This window comes from Aristolochia californica, unplaced genomic scaffold (assembly GCF_029961685.1).
Source record: "Aristolochia californica isolate CCGP_79_NKW_82.1479 unplaced genomic scaffold, dmAriCali1.0.hap1 SCAF_9, whole genome shotgun sequence".
In the NCBI taxonomy this organism is placed as follows: Eukaryota; Viridiplantae; Streptophyta; class Magnoliopsida; order Piperales; family Aristolochiaceae; genus Aristolochia; species Aristolochia californica.
Window position 1 is genome coordinate 36,218,019 of NW_027182290.1, and position 21,165 is coordinate 36,239,183.

Genomic DNA, 21,165 nt, shown 5'->3' on the forward strand with positions numbered 1-21,165 from the left:
ATACTATTTTTATTACATATTTAGATATAAATAGGATTCCTAATATCCCTGGTTACATGAATCATGATTATCCAAATCTACATAAATCAAGGGAAGATAAATCAATTAAGTAAGATTACCAAATTTTCCAACTCATGTGATAAGGATGCCCGATCGTGTGATGACTCATCATGCCACCTCACGCGATTATGGTGGGTCTCATGAACTCGTGTGATCATGGTGGGTTCCACCTTGTAACAGTGACAAGCCATGAAAGGAACTTGTCTCGATTCCACTTCCATTCAGTAGCCAACACGTAGGAGGAAATATCAAGATTAGAGGCCGAGACTGTGCCTGTTTCTGTACAAGTAATTTCGCTTAATTTGTTCTCTACGTTTCAGACGAAAAGCATCAATGTCCGGAGCTCCAGAGACGGACGTGTGGCGGACGAAGGCAGATACGGAGCGGCTTCGGAAAATCTTCCTCTCACTCTTCAACCATTTATTGAAGTCTTAACAGTATTTGATCGGTGTCAATGCATGTCGGATAGCGTTCCATTTTACGTGGCTTCGGTGCTCTGCGAAAATACTTGGATCCAAATGGAAGCACTTCACCTGGCCAGTTGAGCCTGCGAATGCCTAAAGTTCTGACCCTTGGCCAAGATAAAAGAGCAGGGAAGTGTTCATTCTTTGCTGTTTCCACACTTTTAGGCACAGTCATTGGGACGAATCCCACATTCAGAAGAGCTTGCCGACAACAGAGAAATGGAGAACGGGTAGCAAAATGAAATGAAATCAAATTAACGTCGTGGCATTGGAACTTGGAAGTCTCCGGAAGAGACCTAGCTTTCAACATCAAGTGGACGTAGCTAGCAAATGACACGAGGCCAATGGTTTTGTTGAGATGGGCAAGTAGACGGACGTCCAATAATTCCATCAACGTTGACAAACAAAGTTTGTCATCAATTGCCGCGACTGCTAAAAACGGAAAAAACTAAGTACCCAGACGAAGAAGACAAGACTAGCAATTCACCTAGTCCTCGCGGCACCGTACCCGAATATTTTATGCACCATGTGGCATAAACTGATTGGCTTTTGATGGATCATACTCCGAAATATCATATCACGTTTCGTACTTGAGATGAAACAATGAGCCTGAAATTCTCATGAGGCTCAGTGTCTCACGGTCTCATCCGATCTTAATATTAGACTCTTTTTCTTTGAACGGAAGCGGGCCACCCAATTTCGAGTCCCATGAGGAGTGGGCCAAGGGTTTCTGGGCCTCATATGGGTAGAACGAACCAGAATGGAAAAGCGTCGTATCTTGACAGGGACCGAATCCGGCCCCACACTAGTCAACTTAATCAAAATTCTGGGACCCACTGTAGTAAAAGGTCATTATCGCCGTCCATATCTTCTACCTATGCAAAAAAAAAAAAAATTAAAAAGAAAAGGAAATATCTTTGGTGTTCAAGATTCTTTAAAGATATTTCGCCTTAAAATCGATGTTACGGTAGTCCCAGGCGTATCACGCAATCCTCACAAGTTGCGGTGGCCCCAAGTCCCATAACATACTTGAACCGTTGGTTCAAAGATTGGAACTTTTCCATCCTGAAGGTTCCATGTTGTGGCCAATAAGAGATGGATTCTCTTTTCTCTACAAAGGAAAAGGACTTCCAATTCGACTCTTCTCCTCTCGAAGCCGACCACGCCAATTCCATCTGCACCGTCCGCTCTGACGATAAGGGTCAATCCGACGGTTCATAGCATGATAATCATTCGTTTCCTTCCACCTGTGTTGGCTCACCTCATTTCATCTGCGTTTCATTTCGCTCCCATTTGCCTCGCATTTGGAGCTTATTTAAGACCTCTGGGTGCCTTAAGGAAAGCTCAGGAACAGAGTCCAGTAGAGTTGCAGCTTTGTCTTGCGCTTTTACTTCTCAGTCCTCGCCTCTCTCTAAGCTAGTCAGAGGAAGACGAAAGAGAAGATTTAATGGCTCCAGGCGTGCCGGTGCTGTCTGGTTCTGGCAAGGTTTCGACCATGAAATCTGGGTATTCGAAGCGAGCTTACGTGACGTTTCTTGCTGGGACTGGAGATTACGTGAAGGGCGTCGTGGGGTTGGTGAAGGGTTTGCGTAAGGTGAAGAGTGCTTACCCTTTGGTAGTGGCCATCTTGCCGGATGTGCCTGAAGAGCATCGCCAGATTCTCAGGTCTCAGGGCTGTATTGTTCGTGAGATTGAGCCGATTTATCCGCCTGAAAACCAGATTCAGTTCGCCATGGCTTACTACGTCATCAACTACTCCAAGCTGCGTATATGGAATGTAAGTAAACTGTAAATTAAACCAGCTTTCGAATTTCAATTGATCCACTTTGTGATTAGTGATTCTGTTTTAATATTGAATGGTGGTTAATTGAATCCGTGTTCATGGTCTGTTTGCAGTTCGAAGAGTACAGTAAGATGATTTATCTGGACGCGGACATCCAGGTTTACGAGAACATAGACCATCTGTTTGATGCGCCGGACGGGTACTTCTATGCAGTGATGGATTGTTTCTGCGAGAAGACATGGAGCCACTCGAAGCAGTACTCGATCGGGTATTGCCAGCAGTGCCCGGAGAAGGTGACATGGCCGGCGGAGATGGGTTCGCCTCCTCCTCTCTATTTCAATGCCGGGATGTTCGTCTATGAGCCCAGCAGATTGACATACGAGAGCCTCCTCGAGACTCTGCAGATCACTCCTCCGACTCCCTTTGCCGAGCAGGTAATATAACTAATTTCAATCTTCCAAAATTTTCTCTTCGAATGATCTTCGATCAGCAGAGCATGCACTGTTACAATAGAACTATTAATTAGCAGAGATTCTTCGCTCTTTTTCTCTCAATATGGGACGTATATATTGGGCAGGAGAATCAATACTGGGTCGTATAGATTGAGCCCAGCTGAACGCATTCTCCCACTATTATTATCAATTTTTTTTTCTTTCCTAAAACATTTGCTTTCATTCGCTAACATTTTAAGTTGGAACGTTGGGCAGGATTTCTTGAACATGTATTTTGAGAAAACATACAAGCCGATCCCTCTGCTGTACAACCTCGTCCTGGCAATGCTTTGGCGACATCCAGAGAACGTAGAGCTCGACAAGGTGAAGGTGGTGCACTACTGTGCTGCCGTAAGTTCACCCTCTCCTCCTTTTTTATTTTTTTATTTTTTCACTTGGAAGCTCTATACGAGATTTATTTTTTCAAATATTTTCTGAATTTAGGGGTCGAAGCCATGGAGGTACACAGGAAAAGAATTGAACATGGACAGGGACGACATTAAGATGCTAGTACAGAAATGGTGGGATATCTATAACGACGAATCCCTCGACTTCAAGGCAGACGACGCTGCAGTGTCAGAGGGAGAGACTTTCTCCAGGCCATCAATCATGGCGTCCATGCCAGAACCAGCCTTCTCTTTCATTCCTGCTCCCTCTGCTGCTTGAGATTAACAGCGAACAGCGTAGTTATTAGTGCCTATTCCTCCTTGGAAGAACCGAGAGAGCCTCTTCGTTTGGATATACGATACTTTCCTCCACCTATAATTCATTAAGGATGTTTTCGTTTTTTTCTAAACTTCTAATCGATTTATAAATGTAAGTGGCTACGTAGTCCCCACTGTCACTGTACGTGACAATAATTGAAGCAAAGTGAATGGGAACACTAGTGTTTAAAGAATTCAGAAACATGTTGGTCCTCTTGGCAAGTATGCGTTTGTCTATAATTAGACAAGTGTGAATTAATCAGGAGATAAGTATGAGTTTTAATTATCGTCAACAGCTTTGGTTTTTTTAATAGAAGAGAGAGTGAATAACTCACCAGTCTGCTTCAGTCTTTTTACGTCATCTCGTCTCCCATTAAAAATTAATTTTTCAAATAACACCTAAATACCTGCAATTTCATGTATAGTCACACAAACAAAAAGCATATTTTCTAGAAAAAAGATAAAGCACTGTCATTTTACTTTAGATTATTCTGTCCCTAATTGATGTGTATTAAGCCGACCTTTCTCAAGTTCGACACAAACGCGCGAAAGGTGAATTCTGATGGGACGGATATCCCATATCTTAGTGATTCTCGTGTCCTTCCGAACGAATCCAATTCATGTCCTTGAATCTAGACCTTTGGTTAAAGGTACTATGATATTGATCTTGCCATCCGAGGTTCCAAGATTCCTACTTGTGGCTAAGGATGGGATCAAGCCCAACCAGCTCCCAAACCGAGCTTGGATAAAAAATATTCCTTTTAGTTCGTTTTTACTAGGAACTTAACTTGAGTTCAAACTTGAAGTAAGACTTAGAGATTTTCCAAGCTCGGTTTGTTAGCTCATGAACTGATTGTTAACATAGATTTTTTTTAAAAAAATACTTTTTACTCTAATTATTTTAATCAATTCCCTCTTTAATTAATTGATAATTACTCTTATTTACCTAAAACCTCAAAGATTACCCATAATTCAATCCTTTTCCGTCCCTCTACATTTAATATTATTTTTTGCCAATAAAATAAATATTATTGATAGAGGTGTTTACTCTTTCTTTTAAGTCTATTAAGTTTGTTTGTTATCCACTAATATGTAGATTCCTCTATAATACCTTGCAGGTCAATGGTACCAAGATCATAATAATAATTTTTTTGTAATTTAAAAAATATATATAGAGATTAAAATTTGTGCATTTGAATTCAATTTCAATTTTGAACTCGTAGTACTCAAGACTAAGCCAGGCTCCGTGCCAACCTCACTAATGTCAGACCGTCGCCTTAAACCCCTCCAGTCCACCCAATAGTGGAATGCTCTGGAAACGGAGAATGATGCGGTGACACCTTAAAGAAATGCACTCCGACTTCTTGCACCTGCGAGTCACTGCTTTCTATAGATGAGCCTAGCAGTAGCAGAGTTTGGATTCACTATTCTGTCCGGGTTTACAAGTTGGTCTGTAGCTCGAACTGTTGCTCTGTCAAGCAGCAATCCTCAGCCTGAGGTGAAACAAAAAACGATTATTACTGCTGGAGTTGAGTGAGAGATTCGCCCAGCAAAGGATTTTATGGCCCTGGTCGAGATCCAAATTGGGCTCAGGTATTCCAGTAGGCAGTAATGGGGGCGGTGGTGGACCGCACTTCTAGGACACTAACAATGTAAGAGCAATTATGCTGAAGAGGCAGGGGACCTATTCAAGAAGGCTCGGTTTGAAGCCAATACAAAAACAAGTTGTAATCAATCGACGAGTATTCTCACGCACTCTGAGTTTTAAATATTTACAAGTCCAAAATTTGATCACCTTCTTCATCGTCTTGATCGTATTCTTCATGCGCGTTGTAGTCTTCAAAAAGACATGGTGCTTCCCCTCTACCCAACTTCAGCCTTGTGTCATTTTTCTCTATAACTTTAATGATCTTTTCTGTGATACAAGATTCTACCGTCCCTTGTTTGTCCATGTCTTTGGCTTGTAGCCCAAGAAGGGAAGCACACTCATCTTGAAACTCTGAATCATTAGACGACAGTATAAGGCCCGCAATGGATCTTGAAAGATCAGGAACGTATCTCCGAATCTATGGAAACAAGTTTGTCAGACCACAGTTACAACATACAGATAAACAACAGTTCAATACATTTCAACCCTGTTTGATTAGAGAGAAAATGAGACGTAAGAAAAGATAATGAGCGTCCTAATTAAATATTTCATTTTCAATTTAAGCTCTTTGTTTCCTTCTATTTGTCTCATTTTTCCTTAATCAATTAGGGCCTCCAAGATGTAGGCATACCTAAACATTAAATATCAGTAGCTCATTATTTTCAACTGCATTGAATTAGTTTAGTTGTTGAAGTCAAGGTGGCCCTTACACAGATAAATCGCTCTCCCTCGTGTCTACTTCACATTATGTAAACTTATGTCTGTCAGTTGACTAGTACTATTTAAGGGACTTCAACTAGTAACCAAATCTAGTTATTTGGGGTTGATTAATCCAAAATAAACACTATAGGTAGCTCCTCTCATAATGTTTTACTTACCTCATTTCCCTTATAACATGTGTTAGCTTCAATTCAGATATTCCATGCCCTAACCACCTTGTTCGTTTTCAAGGGAACATATGTTTCTTTGAACTGCCACCAACCTTTAATTTTGTAATCCCCATTTTCCTGATCTATCTCTTTTACCTAGGTGAAATATTAAAATCTACCAGCAATCAGATACAGATTGAAACTTCAGCAGGACAAAAATTAAAAAGATGAAAGCAGCAAGATACAACATTCAAGGTAACATTGATTGGGTGAAATAAAAGAACAGGTCTTTTCTTTCTTAATATTAAACCCCATAACCTAGTGAGAAATGAACCCAAAATCTTACATTACCTCAACAGCACGTGCACTGAGGAAATCTCCAGGATATTTTGCCTTCAAATCATCTAATGCAATCTTCATTGCTTTCTTAATGAGATTTCTCTCTATCTGAATCTTCTGTTGAGTTTGTGATATGAATGTACAAACATGTTAAGGAGCAAATGTTGAAAATAAGGACCAAACTTAGGTGCTAGGATTGGAAGTAGTTCTCACGGGGATGGAAATAGTTGTTAAAACCACATCTGCAGCACCAGTGCATGAAACATGCATACAGCTCGTAAGAGTAAAGGCCAAATGTGCCAAAAGTCTTGACCAATTATATACACAACTGGTGATCGACAAAGGGTCAAATAGACGGATTGTTATGCCTCCTATTGGGATTTTTGGACATACATTTGTATCCAATTGGTAAGGAAATCAAGATGGGATGTGCAATTACAAATAATACACGTGCAAAGAAATCTAGTATTTAAAATCCCACAAATACCATTTTTACTGTGCTACACATTTGTTTCAACAGCAATCAAAAGCATGTATTTAATGTCACAAAGGATATTTGCTCCTGAACTTGTGTACAACAATGTCAACATGGCTAAATGATGGTAAAGTTTCCCAGTCTAGAATAGCACGACCCTCACAGTCTATCATAGAGGTTTTCAAGGTAAAACCATAGCTTTTCCAGTCAATGCTTGTCAAAGCATTTAGAGCTGACGGTGGGAAGGAACAAGGTGTGAAGTCTTGGAAATATAAAACCTAAAAGGTAGCTTCACCATTAGAAATCCAAATTAATCAAGTTTATAAACAGTAATAGGCAAATTACTTATTCGATGAGCCCTATAATCGGTGCAGCCGTTTACACTAGTTCTTTTCCTGGTTATTTTTGCTAAAATTTTCAATGCTGTGTGGGACAATTTTTTTCAAAAGAAAACGATTGCAGTCCCACTAGCAAAAACTGAAGTTCTGACTTGTGTTGTGTTACCACATACATTCATGCAGAAAGCATATGATGACTTGGGTACCTCAGTTATCATAATCACAGCTTCTACTGTTTCTCTGGCAGTCTCCAAATTAACCAAGTTTATAAACAGTACAAGTCAGATTACTTATTCCATGAGCACTATCATAAATGCATCAAAATACCAGTTTTTTTCCCAGATTATTCTTGCTAAAATTTTCAATGCTTTATAGGACATAATCATTTCAGAAGAAAAAGATAGCAATCCCACTAGAAAAAACTAGAGTTTGGAGCTCTGATGTTTTACCACATGCCTCATGCAGAAAGCATTTGATGACTCAGGTACACTTCAGTTATCACGGTCACAGTTTTTTTTCCCTGGTTATTCTAGCTAAAATTTTCAATGCTGTGTAGGACATAATCGTTTCAGAAGAAAAAGAAAGCAACCCCACTAGCAAAAACCAGAGTTCTGACCTCTGTTGTTTTACCACATGCATTCATGCAGACAGCATTTGATGACTCAAGTACTTCAGTTATCACAATCACCGCTTCTACTGTTTCTCTAGCACTCTCCAATTTTCCTTTGCAGCATGATAGTCCGTATCCTTCCTTGGGGTTTTCACTTTATAAAGCAAAATAGACAAGCTGGTCACACATAAATCTAAACAATTACAGCATATGTAAACGATAATGGAGGTTATGTATGCATCATCAGGCTTTTACTTCATAAAAAGCAAAACAGACAAGCTGGTCACACATAAATCCTAACAATTACAGCACATAGAAACAATGATGGAGATTATGTATGCATCATCATAGTAAAATTAGTTTGTAAGACATTGAAACGTCAGAATATGGAGAGAAAGAATAGTAAGTGTAATTACATGCTACTTAATATTAGAAAGAAAACAGACCCATGTGAAGTGTTAATTGTTGTTCAAAGGTCATCATGATAAATAAAGTGGATCATGGTTGTTGAAAGTTCATTGCAATGAACAACAGGCGCTTTCCTGAATAGAAAGGTTGGTGCATTAGAAATCTATGGAAAACCATGAAAAATGTCTCGATTAAGGAGAAGATAATAAGCAGGAGTGATAAAATTGGAGTCTGAGATAGGTTACATGCAAGTTGAATATCATTAAGAATGGGAAAAAAATATGCCTAAGATTTTTGTAAAAAATAAGTAAATCAAGTGAACAAAAACTGGACAAGATAGAAATTAGAGAAAAATTGGTCAGCCAGATTATAAAGAGCCTCTCAGCCCAAATCTAGTAGCAGGTTGGTTATGCTTCAAATTTTTTTCTTCTGGTTGGATTTGACTTGCATCCACAACTTTGGTTCCAAAAAAAGGAAACCAAAAATTCCTAAATATAAAAAATGTGGCAAATACATTGCATAATAAAAGAAATGCTCAACAAAGGAAGAAAAAAATATAGAAATAATTGACTCTTACTATTGAAATATACAAAACCTGATAAAATTTTGGAGTTATGAAATTACCAAAGTGCCACCATCATGATATCACATAGGGGTGCATGCTGGTCAAGTCCGCACATCCTGAAACTTGTCCCAATGACAGCCCATGAACAGGGTTGGAAATCTAGACCCTTCCCACAAGCCCAACCCCAAAACTTATCCTTGCCAAAACCCATAATGGAGTTGAAAATCCAAACTCATCCGTGTCCTGTTCCTAAGTCCCTCACCCCATGCTTACATCCCTGGCCATCCCTCCAACAGCCAGTAGCCCTGACTTTTTCTTTTAAAAACACCTTTTTTCAATGTTATTGCAGTCTTTTCTTTAAGAGAAAGGAGCATAGCTGCCATTTAGTTTTCTTCCAAGCTTTTTGTTTCCTCAAATGTCTTTTGTTTTTTAAATCCTAAACACATTATGTTAATAAGGCCCCATAAATCAGGTCCAGAAAACCTGTCCCCACTCTGAACCCACAGGTTTTTTCTATTGCCCTGTCCCTTCCTGTGAGGATCAGGTCAGGGCGGGTTCTCTATTTTATTCCGCCCCTTGTGCACTCCTACCTATGGCTCACTAAATTTTGCAATCATGAATTTAAGTTATAAGATATTAAATATAATTTTCTTCTTAGATATTTAAACACTGTCAGTGTCAAATATATTTTGAAAGCATAATTTTGGTTACTGTATATCTGTTTATATTGCTATATTGCTACTCTGACCCACCAGATGAACTGGAAACTAATAGAAATTTGAGAGCTCCATTTTAACCAAGTTCGTTCTTCCTCCCCTTTTATGCTTCTAGTTGTTTCAAATTCAATCTACACTATCAAAACAAATGCATTAAAATATTGTTCAATATACACATTGAATATTTTCAAGATTTAGATGAATAGAAGATTCAGTAGCCAGCATGTTGATTTAGAAAGCCTACTTGCTTGAGAAGCAGGTCTGACACTTATTCTCCAGAGCATTTCCATGGCTGAGAATATAATCCTTCACAGCTGAGCTTAGTTGTACATGACGAGGCAGGGAGTCCAGAAGTAAAATGTCCTCATTTGGCCCAACAGGATGCTTGCATCTTGAGCCTGTTCTATCCGCATGCTCAACTTGCAGTTCAACTACAACTTTCTTAAAACAAACAAACATAGCCAGAAAACCTCAAGTTATTCAGACATTTACTGCTTGAAAGCTGAAGCACCAAAAAATGTAATCTATAGCATGAAAAAGTTAAATCCACAATCCAGTGGCAATTTCATAAATATAAATATGTGCATATACTTGTATATAAAGAAAAATAGAATCACGAATAAGATGAGAATGCTTGACCTTTTTAACAAATAACCTCTAGATACAGGTGCTTAACATGGCAGGAAGAGACAAAGAATTCAAAATTGCAAAAGATGGCAAAACAATGGCACTTACAGGAAGTTTTAAGATGAGTATCTGCAAACAAAAACAAAATGATTGTAAGTAACCCCAAGAACTCCCAAATTAACCACCTAGAATCCTCTGCATTTTGGGCGGTTGACTGGACTTTACAGCAAAACAGTTTAAATATAATGAGCAAAACAGACCTTTTGACAAAATTGAATAATCCATGGCATAAGTTCCTCAAAGCTCTCTTTGGTAGAGAAAGATACTTCACTTCCACTGAAAGGAAACCAAAAGTTATTTAGAACATCAACGGTCAGAAATCTATTGCAACATTGGTCTATTTGTTGACAGGAGAAGATGAAATATGGCCAGATTCGTGCCTGAATGCACCAACATTTTTTGGTGTGGAAGGCAACCTCTTTAGCCTTCTTGTCATCATAGTTTCTTTCATATTTAAACGGTAATGATATATTTCTTTGTCACAGATGCCTGAATTCACAAGAGGAGATGCAATCAAGGAATTAGAAATCCAAGAAAATGTAACTAGTGCAGTGCAAGTGCAAAAAATGACAGCCTTACTCGTTGTAGTGAAGCTAACCACTCCATCTGCACAGTCATAATAGGAAATTCAATCAGAACAATTACTGAGAAGTCTTCAAAACATAGGGATAGTGTTAAGTGAGCCTTGCCGGCTCCACACTCTATTCCTCTGCACACAGAATCAGTGAAAGTTAAAGGATCAGCGCGGGGGGGGGTTGATGCCGAGCTCAGACTTTTTGGGTTGTAGAAGCATTCTTCGGGGGATCAACTTAGTTGATAAATCCCAGCGGCTAATTCAAGAACATCACATGTGCAACAGACCAATGGAAAGAATATGTTGTGTTGTCTAATGAATTTGCGAGCTTCCCTGCATCAGTGGACTTTAACCTTCCTATATAAACCCCTTTTCCTTTCAAAGATTTTCAAATTTCATGTACACCACAAATTGTGCAACAAAAGATAAAATAGCCCACCGTCTCATCACAGCTGCATGCTGGTAAAGTGTTGATGATTGGACTTTACTGCCTCATCTCATGAAGTTGAAACATAAGCTTAATATAAAAAATTATATATATTTGTGGTGCATTGCACGTTTTCATGGGAAAGGGAGACTACCCCAGTTTGTTGCGGAAGTGAGATTCCTTGTGTAGTCTATGCCCTGCAACTCTGCCAAGCTGATTCCAGCACCTGTATCAGAAACTATAAAGAAAGTAGGATATGTTACTTCCTTAACATTATGACAGAGCTTGATCAAACTTCACCCTTTTTCTGCTAAAAAAGGTTCTGTGCTCAGAGTGCATTCTAATTTCAGAGTAGGCAATTTATAAAAAAGAAAAGCTTAAGAAGAAGGATTAGGAGAAATTTCACAGTTCTATATTGTGATAAATAGTCGAATCACATTATAGTATTCAAATCAGATTGAACCGAATTTTTCCAGTGTTACATGTGCAAGGGAAAAATATACCAGAAAAATAGTTACAGAATGCAGATACAAGCAGATAAGACAGTCTAATAAAAAGTATTACCTTTAATTTGAGTGACAGGATGATCTGAACCATGCAAGCACTTCAGTGTAACAGATAATCGACACAGATTTTCAGAAATGCGGCACCTCCAAATTGCAGAGCGGATCAACTAAGAGGAAAATTACAAAATGAGTCAATCAAACAATTACAACTAATATGGACATAAAAGTAGTTCAGTAAATGAGAAGAAATGTAGGATGCCAAATGTGGCCTTCAATTTTCTTACAATTTCACACAGGTTTCGAGCCGGAGAAATCTCATTAGACTGCATTTTGCACTCTGTCCAGAAAAAGAAAACTTTTGCTAGATGAAACTTTTAGGATTCCTATGTTAAACAAAGCAGATAAATAGCATAACATCTACCTTCACTTTACTTAAGCAAGTAAACAACTTAATATTTTTGCAAATTAACATGCAGCCATGAACTTTCTATTTAAGCCGGAGGTAAGATACAGCAGCGACTTATTCTTGGTCCAATTAGTCATCTGCTCTTTATAAGGTAATATTATATGACATGGAGTAGTGCGTACCAGTAAATGAGGCAGCTACATTGTCATGAAACTGCTCTAGTGGCACACATTCAAAAACCATTTCGCTGATTAACATTTTATTCTCATCCAACACAGCCACACAGGATCCATGCATATAGATCAGATCCTTCGGCTAATTCGGCACAAGATGAAGAAGGCTCTCACAACTATGGGATAAACTAAATGAACATTGTCGAAAGAACAGTAACTCTAGAAGAGCATTCAAAACAATTTCTCTCATTAACATTGTATAGATATCCAACACAGGATCCATGCATATCGATAGATACTCTCTCTAATTCGGCACAAGATGACGAAGGTTCACTCGGCAACAGGATCAACTAAATAGATATTATCTAAAGAACATTAAATCTAGTAGACGCATTCAAAACAATTTCGCTGATTAACATTTTATACACGTCAAACACAGGATTCGTACGTCCAGATCAGATACTCTACTTCAGCACAAGATGACGAAGGTTCTTTCAGCAACAGGCCCAACCAAATCAACACTATTATCGAAAGAACACGCATTCAAAACATTTTCGCCTATGAACATCTTATAGACATCCAAAAAAAGGATCCACGCATATCGATCAGATACTCTCTCTAATTCTGCACCAAATGACGAAGGTTGTCTCGGCTGCGGGATCAACTAATTGAACATTATCTCTAAATCTAGGTCACGCACGCATTCAGAACATTTCATACACATCCAACACAGGATCCAGAGATAGAGATCAATGTACTCCAATACTGCACGAGATCAGTGACGCTACGGAATCAACACAGCGCGGAATCATCCAAACCATTGTAGTTCTGAGATCTCACCAAACTAGCGAAACACTGACGGCAGGACGAAACCAGAGGAAAGAAAGGTATTCCAGTCGACTGAAGGAGCAGAAGCGAGACTGTCCTCCGGAAAGTCGACCAGCAAGCGAACAACCAAACTGTTTGGCTGTTTTTTGTTTTTCTATTTTGGCGGGATCAGGGAGCCAGCGACGAGAAGATGAGAACCTGGCAACGGAGTGAAGGATGTAAGGGGGGAGAGACTTCAATTTCTGACCGCCAGATAAAATTTTGAAACAGATCTAACCGTGGATTTTGAACTCATTAAAAGGACCATCTTTTCCTTGATTAAGAAATTTTTTGGAAAGACCAAAATGTCCTCGAGTAGCCCATACTAACGAGTTCGGTAATTCTGTCTTATCCTACCTAAATATTGATCCTCGTGGAAAAAATAGAGATGTCTCTAATATTTGAGAATATGAACATTCATTGAATCATCCTGTCGTGTTACTTGAAGAGCTCAAGTCAATGATGGAATAAGGAAAGCTAGGTTTATGAGATTCTAACATGAGTGATTAGGACTCTGACATGACTAACTTAATCTATTTGAATTTTCTATAAATTCACTCATGTGGTACTTCATCAAATGATTTTCAAAAAATAATAATGATAATAATAAAATTTATAAACATAAACTCAAGACTTTTAAACGATTCGACTATAAATTGTTGTAAATTCTAGAATTCTGCTTATTTTAAGGAAGACGACACAAATTCCAAAATACAATTCTTCATATTAGGTGAGAGGAGCTATCACCAACCTAACACTATTCAAAATGAGAAGCCTTCTTCCAAAATATGCTTGCAAGGTGAATCCAATTTTAGCAAAAATTGTAGGGATAGTTACAAAAAAAACAAGACTCTTTATTGTAGATATGTCCTCACACAAGTGAGAAAACAATGAGTGCACTTCAACAACCAGTCTTGACATTTTCAAAGATGATCTTTACAAATTGATAGTTGTTGCAAGTTCCTTCTTGTATTCAACGTTCGCAAAATGTTGGCAATTCCCGTCCACTTACTAGTTGAACAAATGTAGTTATATGGAATATTTGGAGAATAAAACGATTAACACAAGTTACTATTAGTTTTAACATGTCATGCTCAAAATTTTCTTAGTAGACAAGTTACAGCATTTTCCTTTTTTTTTTTTCCTTCAAAAAATCAAAACATCATGTGATACAGAACCGTGTCAATATACCTTTGTCACCCAAAAGATTGGTTTCCCTTGTAGACTTTCATTTTAGTTAACATAAGAGGCATGGCAAGACTTCCATTGATAACTTATGGATAAACTTTTATGTAATAAATGAGTTCATTCTCGTAGGATCATTAGAAAATATAGCTCAACATATACATTCATAAGATTCATATAAAATCAAAAAGTACTTGTTGATAAGTCTTTTTCAAAAATGTTGATTTTTGAAGTTTTTTACACCAATTTATCCAATAGTGGTCGACGATACAGAGTGATTTGATGTTATTTGAACTTAACAAATAATGTCACGTTATTTTGTTTTGTTTGTCTATTTCTTTTGAACCAATGTAGTAAACCTCTTGGTGATTGTTTCACTTTTGTAGCTAAAATCATGATGCAGATAAATTATTATAGATACCTTCTAAAATAATCGAAACTTGGAAAATCTCTATAACTATTTGAAAAAAATACAACTTTGACATAATTTCTCATCATAAATGATTTAGCCAAAAAGGGTCAAGATAATTCTTCTTTTTGTTGAAACGAGCTTCTATTTCCATTTGTATTCCACGAGAAAAAATGAAAGAGGGAGGAGGTGCCTAACGACTCCATGTCCAAGTAGGGTTTTTCCTTATTTTATCTTTTTCTCTATTATTTTTTGTTTTTAAGTGGTTATGTTGACTAACCGTGTCTTAGAATCCAAAAAACGCTTACTTAAGCATGCCAAACCAAGAAAACAAATAAATGTTTAATTGGTGATTAGGTAGACATTCAACCCTCAAAAAGGAGTAGATCATAGATACTAACAAATGAAAAAGTTGTCCTAATACATCTCCATTATGAGAAAGTCATTAAAAGTTGATGCATATTTTGCAAGCCTAATCTCTGTTTTCATGCTTCTATTTGTGACATGTTTTTCTTTGTCTCTTTTTGCATTTGATTTTTTTTAGATAAACCATGAACGATTGATGTCATATTTACCCATTGAGATAGACATGAATAAGACTCATTCACAAAACGCCTCTTGTACTTAAAAATAAGGTATTAGAGTTATTTTCAAATTATATAAGAGCCATGAATGAGATTAAAATCTGTTGCTACCGGAAATAGCTCATCTCATTGGTGGGGTTGGCCACTACATCATGTAGAGAAATATCCATTGTGATATTGTTGCATTATAATATCTAGATTGAAAAGATAAAAGGAGCTTGAATTCAAATTCAACCAAGGTTATGTACCCAATTTCTACTTAAATTTTTAATTTGATAAACTTCATTATATTTATAGCAATGTTTGTCAAGAGGCTGACCAATACACCCTAAAAGACGAGTCGTTTAAGTGCAGAAAGCCAACCTACTCAAAAGAGGTGGACCGGAACTACTTCTGACACCCACCCACCACTCTGAGAATGCTATCATATTTTTTTTATTAATAAATTGATAAAAAGTAAAAAGTTAAAATAACACTATATGAAAATATAATAATAATAATAATAATAATAATACTAAATAAGAATATATTTAATTTAATTTAATTTATTTTTTTTAGTAAAAAAATATAGGTGAACCTAAGTATAGGTTCATGTTTTTTAATACTATATTATTTATAAAATCAAAATTATGGACGGCTGATTAAATGATGGACAAAAAGTTATAATACCTGCACATATGGGATTTTTCACAACGAAGTGATAATAAACCAGAACAAAGCAAGTGGTGATGTAATGGAGTGTTGAGAGGAAGAGGACAAAGACGCGAGAAAGAAGAGGCTTCTTCGGTGCCAAACCTATCTCTATGTCGTCGATTTCTTAGCTGTTAGAGATCGTTTTCGGTGGGCTCTTTGCTCTTCCATTACCATGTCGTCGTCGTTCTTCGGCAACCACAAAACTGAACGCCTTCATGGCGCACGCAATTAGGAAAACTTCGTCATCATAATCGAGTTTCTAATCCCATATCAGGAAAACAAATATTCGATCTGTCATTACCTCTACAGAGAAGAAACAACTGTCTAACGGTGCGTGATTGATTATTTGTCCTGGTATGACCATACCCAGACAGGACTGCGCAGCAAATGATTAAACTTACTTAAGTCTCCTCACGCAATCCCCTGCAGACTGGGTTCTTCTCCCCTGGTCCTAAATCGAGCTTCCGAATTCTGAGCCACGGCCGTTCTTTCTGAACCAGAGGATTGAGCTCAACTCTATATAAAGTTCTGGAAACTTTAACGGACCATCTAGCTGACAAAATAGATCTCCTCTGAAAACACTAATCCCTGCAGTCATGGAGATTATTGGCGATTATTGGAAACTCTTGTAAGAGGGTCTAATGCGATAACGAAAGGGGAAAAAAGTGTGGCTTGTCGAGGGCAGCAGTGCCCAGAAAGAGAAAAGCCTCGGATGGGTCCTTGTGGTCTTCGGCCAGCTTCGAATGGTAGGAAGAAGCTCTATTTATGGCGTCTGCATGTAAGGATTTTTAATTAAGCGTATTAACTTTGACACAGTAATATGGAAATAAATATAAATAGGTTATTACCAATGTTGTTAGTACCAAGCCAAACCGGCTCTTAACCCAATCAAGCTCGGCTCGAAAAAAGTTGGGTTTAGTTTAGTTTTTACTTAAACTCGGTTCCAACTCAAACTTGAAAAAAGGCTCGTTAAGTATAATAAGCCAAATTCAAGATTTTCCAAGCTCAGCTTGTTAGCTCGTGAGCCGACTTTTTATCATATTTTTTTTACAAAAATATTTTTTTCTCTAATTATTCTCGTCAATTCCTGCTTTAGTTAGTTGATAGTTGTTCTTATTTACTTCAAACCTAAAAGTCGATCGATCATTCAACCCTTTTGGGTCTCTCAACATCTAATATTGTTGTTTGCCAATGAAATAAATACTATTGATGAAAGTGTTTGCTCTTTCTTTTAGATTTATTAAGCTGGTTGTTATACATTAACATGTTCCATTGCTAAATCTTGGACTCTTCTGTGATACCTTGTAGTTCAATGGTACTAAGATCATCATAATATTTTCTTTATTTATTTTTATAATTTTATTATTTTTAAAGTTTTAAATGTAGGTTAGAGTTCAAACCCGACTCAAGCTCGGACTCAAACTCAGTTAAAATTTTTGGGCTAAAGGTCGATTCCAATTTTATGCTTCAATTCGAAGTATTTAGATCAAGTCAAATTCGAACACATGTAGATTTGAGTTTGGCTCGGCTCGATGTCACCCCTAGTTACAACCAAATCAGCCATAAAAATGATTGCCAGTTTTAGTGAGTTTAACCATTGGTTGAACTAAAGTGAGACACGTGTCATTTTCAAGTTTTATGACATATATTATTTTATTAGACTTAGATAAAATCAGTGGTATACAAGGCCGGTATAAATGTTCACTTTGCATCTTATTCTAACATTTTTTTTTTTTTACATCTATTCATAAATAGATTATAGAATCAAATCAATTTAACTAGTCCGGTGTAAAATTAGACTAGACCAATTGGTTGGGTCTTCAAATTTTAAGCTAAAATCGATTTTTTCCTCAAAACAAGCACCCAATATATTTCACAGAAGAATGGATAATATCCTCAAACCATTCTTTAAATTTTGGCACAACCGGGTTGAGGCCAGTGGGGACTGAGTTTAACTACAACATTGCTTATTACATCTTACACACATAATATATTAGAAAGATAAGAGAGAAGTTACTTGTCCTCTTAATTCTGTATTTTATGCCTTAGTTTATAATTTATTCAGTTACAGAATTAAAGAATTTATACAGGGAATGAAATGGGAAAATTTTAGTGGGCCAAAAAGGGCCCAAAGCTAAAATTTTATTCATGGAAAATGAATCAAGCCCACAAGATACGTTCTTTGTTGCTCTATCATACCTTTTCAAAACAAGGAAAAAAAAATAAAAAAATTCAGTATAACATACCGTAAATATATGAAAATATATCCTACTGGAAAATATTTTCTTTGATCTGTTTTCTTACATTTATACCCGGTAATAAATTGGGAAAATATTTTCCATCCCTTAAAACCGACACAAATACTCAAAAAAAATCCCTATTTAAAAGAAATTTTCGATTGGAGCTTCTTTTTGTTGATATCTAACACCAAATACTGCCAAAGTACCCAAATCACCCCCAACATGTTAGACAAGTAAACATGCATTAATCAAGTAATAACGAACTTAGTTGAATGCATGTATGTGCATGGCACGTGTGTTTAGCACGTATGATGAGATTGAATTAGCTGGAAATTAATTATTTCATTATTCATTTGTAGGGCTCTCTATAAAGCCAATTGCCAACCCTCCTTCCTTACCCAACCTCCTACTCCCACCTTGTCTGCCTCTCTTCCTTTTTCTTCTTCTATCTGGCCAGAGAGAATGGATAAGAAAACCAGCAATAACCAGGACGTGGAGGTCAGAAAGGGCCCATGGACGATGGAAGAGGACCTCATATTGATAAACTACATCGCCAACCATGGCGAGGGCGTTTGGAACACTCTTGCTCGCTCTGCTGGTACGTTATTTCCTCATCGCCTTCTTCACTTGTTCCCTGCTCTCATGACAGCAAAAGCAAAAAGATCTTTTTTTCTGGATTCATGGTGTTTATGTTTCCTGTGTGTTTTTTGTTGTTTTATAATCTTGTGGGTGTAGGGTTAAAGCGTACCGGAAAGAGTTGCCGTCTTCGGTGGCTGAACTATCTCCGGCCGGACGTTCGACGGGGGAACATCACGCCTGAAGAACAGATGCTGATCATGGAGCTCCACTCCAGGTGGGGAAACAGGTGAGCTTCTCTTCCTTTGTTGCCTTTTTTAACTGAAAAATGATAAATAATATTTATAATAATGATAACAATAAAAACTGATTTTTTTTTTTTTTTGTGGCCGAAGTTGGTAGATGGATCTTGAGACCTGAATCGTTTCACCTTCTCCACTGTACTTTTCCATATGTCCCAGAAACTGCAAACCCTTGAAATCTATCTTCTTTTGGTTGATTTCTCTTGGTCTTCATTGTATCTGCAAAATTGATCGAGTTTCTTGATACCGAAATTACTCCCATAATTTTTTTCAAAAATTTTACAATATTTTCAGATAAAAAATAAACTTGAAAGGTTGGAAGTTGTTCTATTAGCTACTCAATTAGAACAGGTTAATGGATTTTCTCTAATTCTCTTTATGATCAAATCTTGATATAATTAAAATAAAATCACAAGTTAACCTGAATTTTAATCATAATCGAGAACATAAGATTACATAATGTTCTAAAAATTAACTGAAACTTCTAAATTCCATCATAGTTAGTGTTATTACACTATGATTATATATGATAATAATTTCCTTTTTTTAATCAAAATATGCTAATAATTTCACTGTTCATGCTGTGAGGTGGCTGCATGTCTGCCACAAGATTAGCTATGTTTTTGTCTGTGGGCCCTACTCCTAACTTTCTTCGACGAGTTCTCAGCCAGAATAAATTCAAATTGACTTATCAATATTTTCTTAAAAAATCAGAATAAATAATTATTATAAATAAACTGTACGAAAATAAAGTATACGATTAGGTTAATCCTGTAATCTGCATGCATGCTCTAAGGTGACGAGAAGGGTGGTTGTGTAAATATTCTGCTATACATTAATCGTTGGTTTTTCTTGGGTGTTAAGTCGTTTTTAATGAACTTAATTATCTCGACAACATGCAATTTATTTGTCGGGATTTTCAATTAATGTGTTTTAAATGCTTATGTCATTTCATGTTTGAATCTGTCTTAAACTTGTTTCTCGGTTTATGCTGTCTTCTGAAGGTTTAAAGAGAAATATCTATGATTGTTCATGTAAAAAGTGGTTTAATTTGGTTGGTTAAACTGCTAACGCTGAACTGGAATGAAGATTAAAGACAGAAGAAGAACAGAAGCGTTTCCTGTTAAAGAGTCGTTTCTGAAATTTTATATGATAATAATACGAAAAAGAAGAGAAATAAAAGAAATACATATCATCTCTCAGCTGTCCGTGACTTTTGATGGTCGGCTTCAGGCGTAGCAGAATTGTCATCAGCTAATCTACTCGCCTTGTTCGTGTCCTTTGACTGGATCGGATACTTCAGAGCGCTGCTCTTGATCTTCATTGATTTTTAGCTGAACTAATTAAGAACGGTTTGTGAAAATTTCTGATAGGTGGTCGAAGATCGCTCGGCATCTCCCAGGAAGAACCGACAACGAAATAAAGAACTACTGGCGAACGAGAATCCAGAAGCAGATCAAGCAGGGGGAGCACTACGACATTCAGAAGTACAACTCCGGCCCAGACGACGCAAGCACCAGCCACAGTTGCCGCACCGACGACGCCCTCCTGGAAACCTATTCTCCGATGTGCCTCGAAGCCAACCACCCCGAAGCCTTTCAACCCTCCTCCACCATGTCCACCGAATCCTCCGATGGCTTCTGGTCCATGGAGGACCTCTGGTCCAACGAGTAAATAATCCAGGCAGTTTGCATAAATAAGATCATCGTGTACGAAATTACGAAAGAGATTATACATATTTTTAGCGCCTTATAGTATGGCTGTAAGATGAGGAATGATTGCTGCTTGCCTGCTTGCTTCAGTTTGCTATTTATGGAATGGATAGAAGCCTGTTACGAGATAACTTTCAGTCGTGCTTTTTTTCTTGCTTACCGCCCGGGAGGGAGTGAAGAGAAGAGCCAGGTTGAAGACGATGTTGAGAACGAGCGCACATGCGGTTAAGAGATAGAAAACCCCACGTGGTGAAATGGTCGCTTTCAGGAATAGGAAAAACGTGGAAACCTTGCAATAAAAGTTTTGTTTGGGCAAAAGATATCCACATTTTCCACATGGGTTTTTTTTTTTTG

At 37.4% G+C, this 21,165-nt stretch overlaps 3 protein-coding genes across 3 annotated transcripts; 2 read left to right on the forward strand and 1 right to left on the reverse strand.

The window, feature by feature from the left end:
• Window positions 1-1,971: 1,971 nt before the first annotated feature.
• On the forward strand, window positions 1,972-3,663 carry LOC137941635 (galactinol synthase 1). The gene is made up of 4 exons (XM_068787132.1): window positions 1,972-2,301; window positions 2,421-2,741; window positions 3,015-3,149; window positions 3,243-3,663. Exons 1-4 carry the CDS (start codon window positions 1,972-1,974, stop codon window positions 3,462-3,464), a joined length of 1,008 nt encoding a protein of 335 aa, XP_068643233.1. The 3' UTR covers window positions 3,465-3,663.
• Window positions 3,664-5,265: 1,602 nt separating this feature from the next.
• On the reverse strand, window positions 5,266-13,116 carry LOC137940895 (type 2 DNA topoisomerase 6 subunit B-like). The gene is given in 13 exon segments (XM_068786010.1): window positions 5,266-5,568; window positions 6,371-6,486; window positions 6,901-7,111; window positions 7,788-7,935; window positions 9,715-9,911; window positions 10,206-10,226; window positions 10,358-10,433; window positions 10,538-10,646; window positions 10,737-10,763; window positions 11,313-11,396; window positions 11,723-11,831; window positions 11,949-12,001; window positions 13,084-13,116. Coding segments are annotated over 12 exon segments (1,437 nt in total). The 5' UTR covers window positions 11,994-12,001; window positions 13,084-13,116; the 3' UTR covers window positions 5,266-5,274.
• A 5,567-nt stretch (window positions 13,117-18,683) lies between these two features.
• LOC137940896 (MYB-like transcription factor EOBII) lies at window positions 18,684-20,773 on the forward strand. The gene is made up of 3 exons (XM_068786011.1): window positions 18,684-18,819; window positions 18,957-19,086; window positions 20,473-20,773. Exons 1-3 carry the CDS (start codon window positions 18,684-18,686, stop codon window positions 20,771-20,773), a joined length of 567 nt encoding a protein of 188 aa, XP_068642112.1.
• The last annotated feature ends 392 nt before the right edge of the window (window positions 20,774-21,165 follow it).

Coding starts and splice junctions, on each gene's coding strand:
- LOC137941635 (XM_068787132.1), top strand. CDS start 1,972: ATGGCTCCAGGCGTGCCGGTGCTGTCTGGTTCTGGCAAGGTTTCGACC. Junction 2,742..3,014: donor CGACTCCCTTTGCCGAGCAG/GTAATATAACTA, acceptor AACGTTGGGCAG/GATTTCTTGAACATGTATTT. Junction 3,150..3,242: donor TGGTGCACTACTGTGCTGCC/GTAAGTTCACCC, acceptor TTCTGAATTTAG/GGGTCGAAGCCATGGAGGTA.
- LOC137940896 (XM_068786011.1), top strand. CDS start 18,684: ATGGATAAGAAAACCAGCAATAACCAGGACGTGGAGGTCAGAAAGGGC. Junction 18,820..18,956: donor CACTCTTGCTCGCTCTGCTG/GTACGTTATTTC, acceptor TTGTGGGTGTAG/GGTTAAAGCGTACCGGAAAG. Junction 19,087..20,472: donor CACTCCAGGTGGGGAAACAG/GTGAGCTTCTCT, acceptor AATTTCTGATAG/GTGGTCGAAGATCGCTCGGC.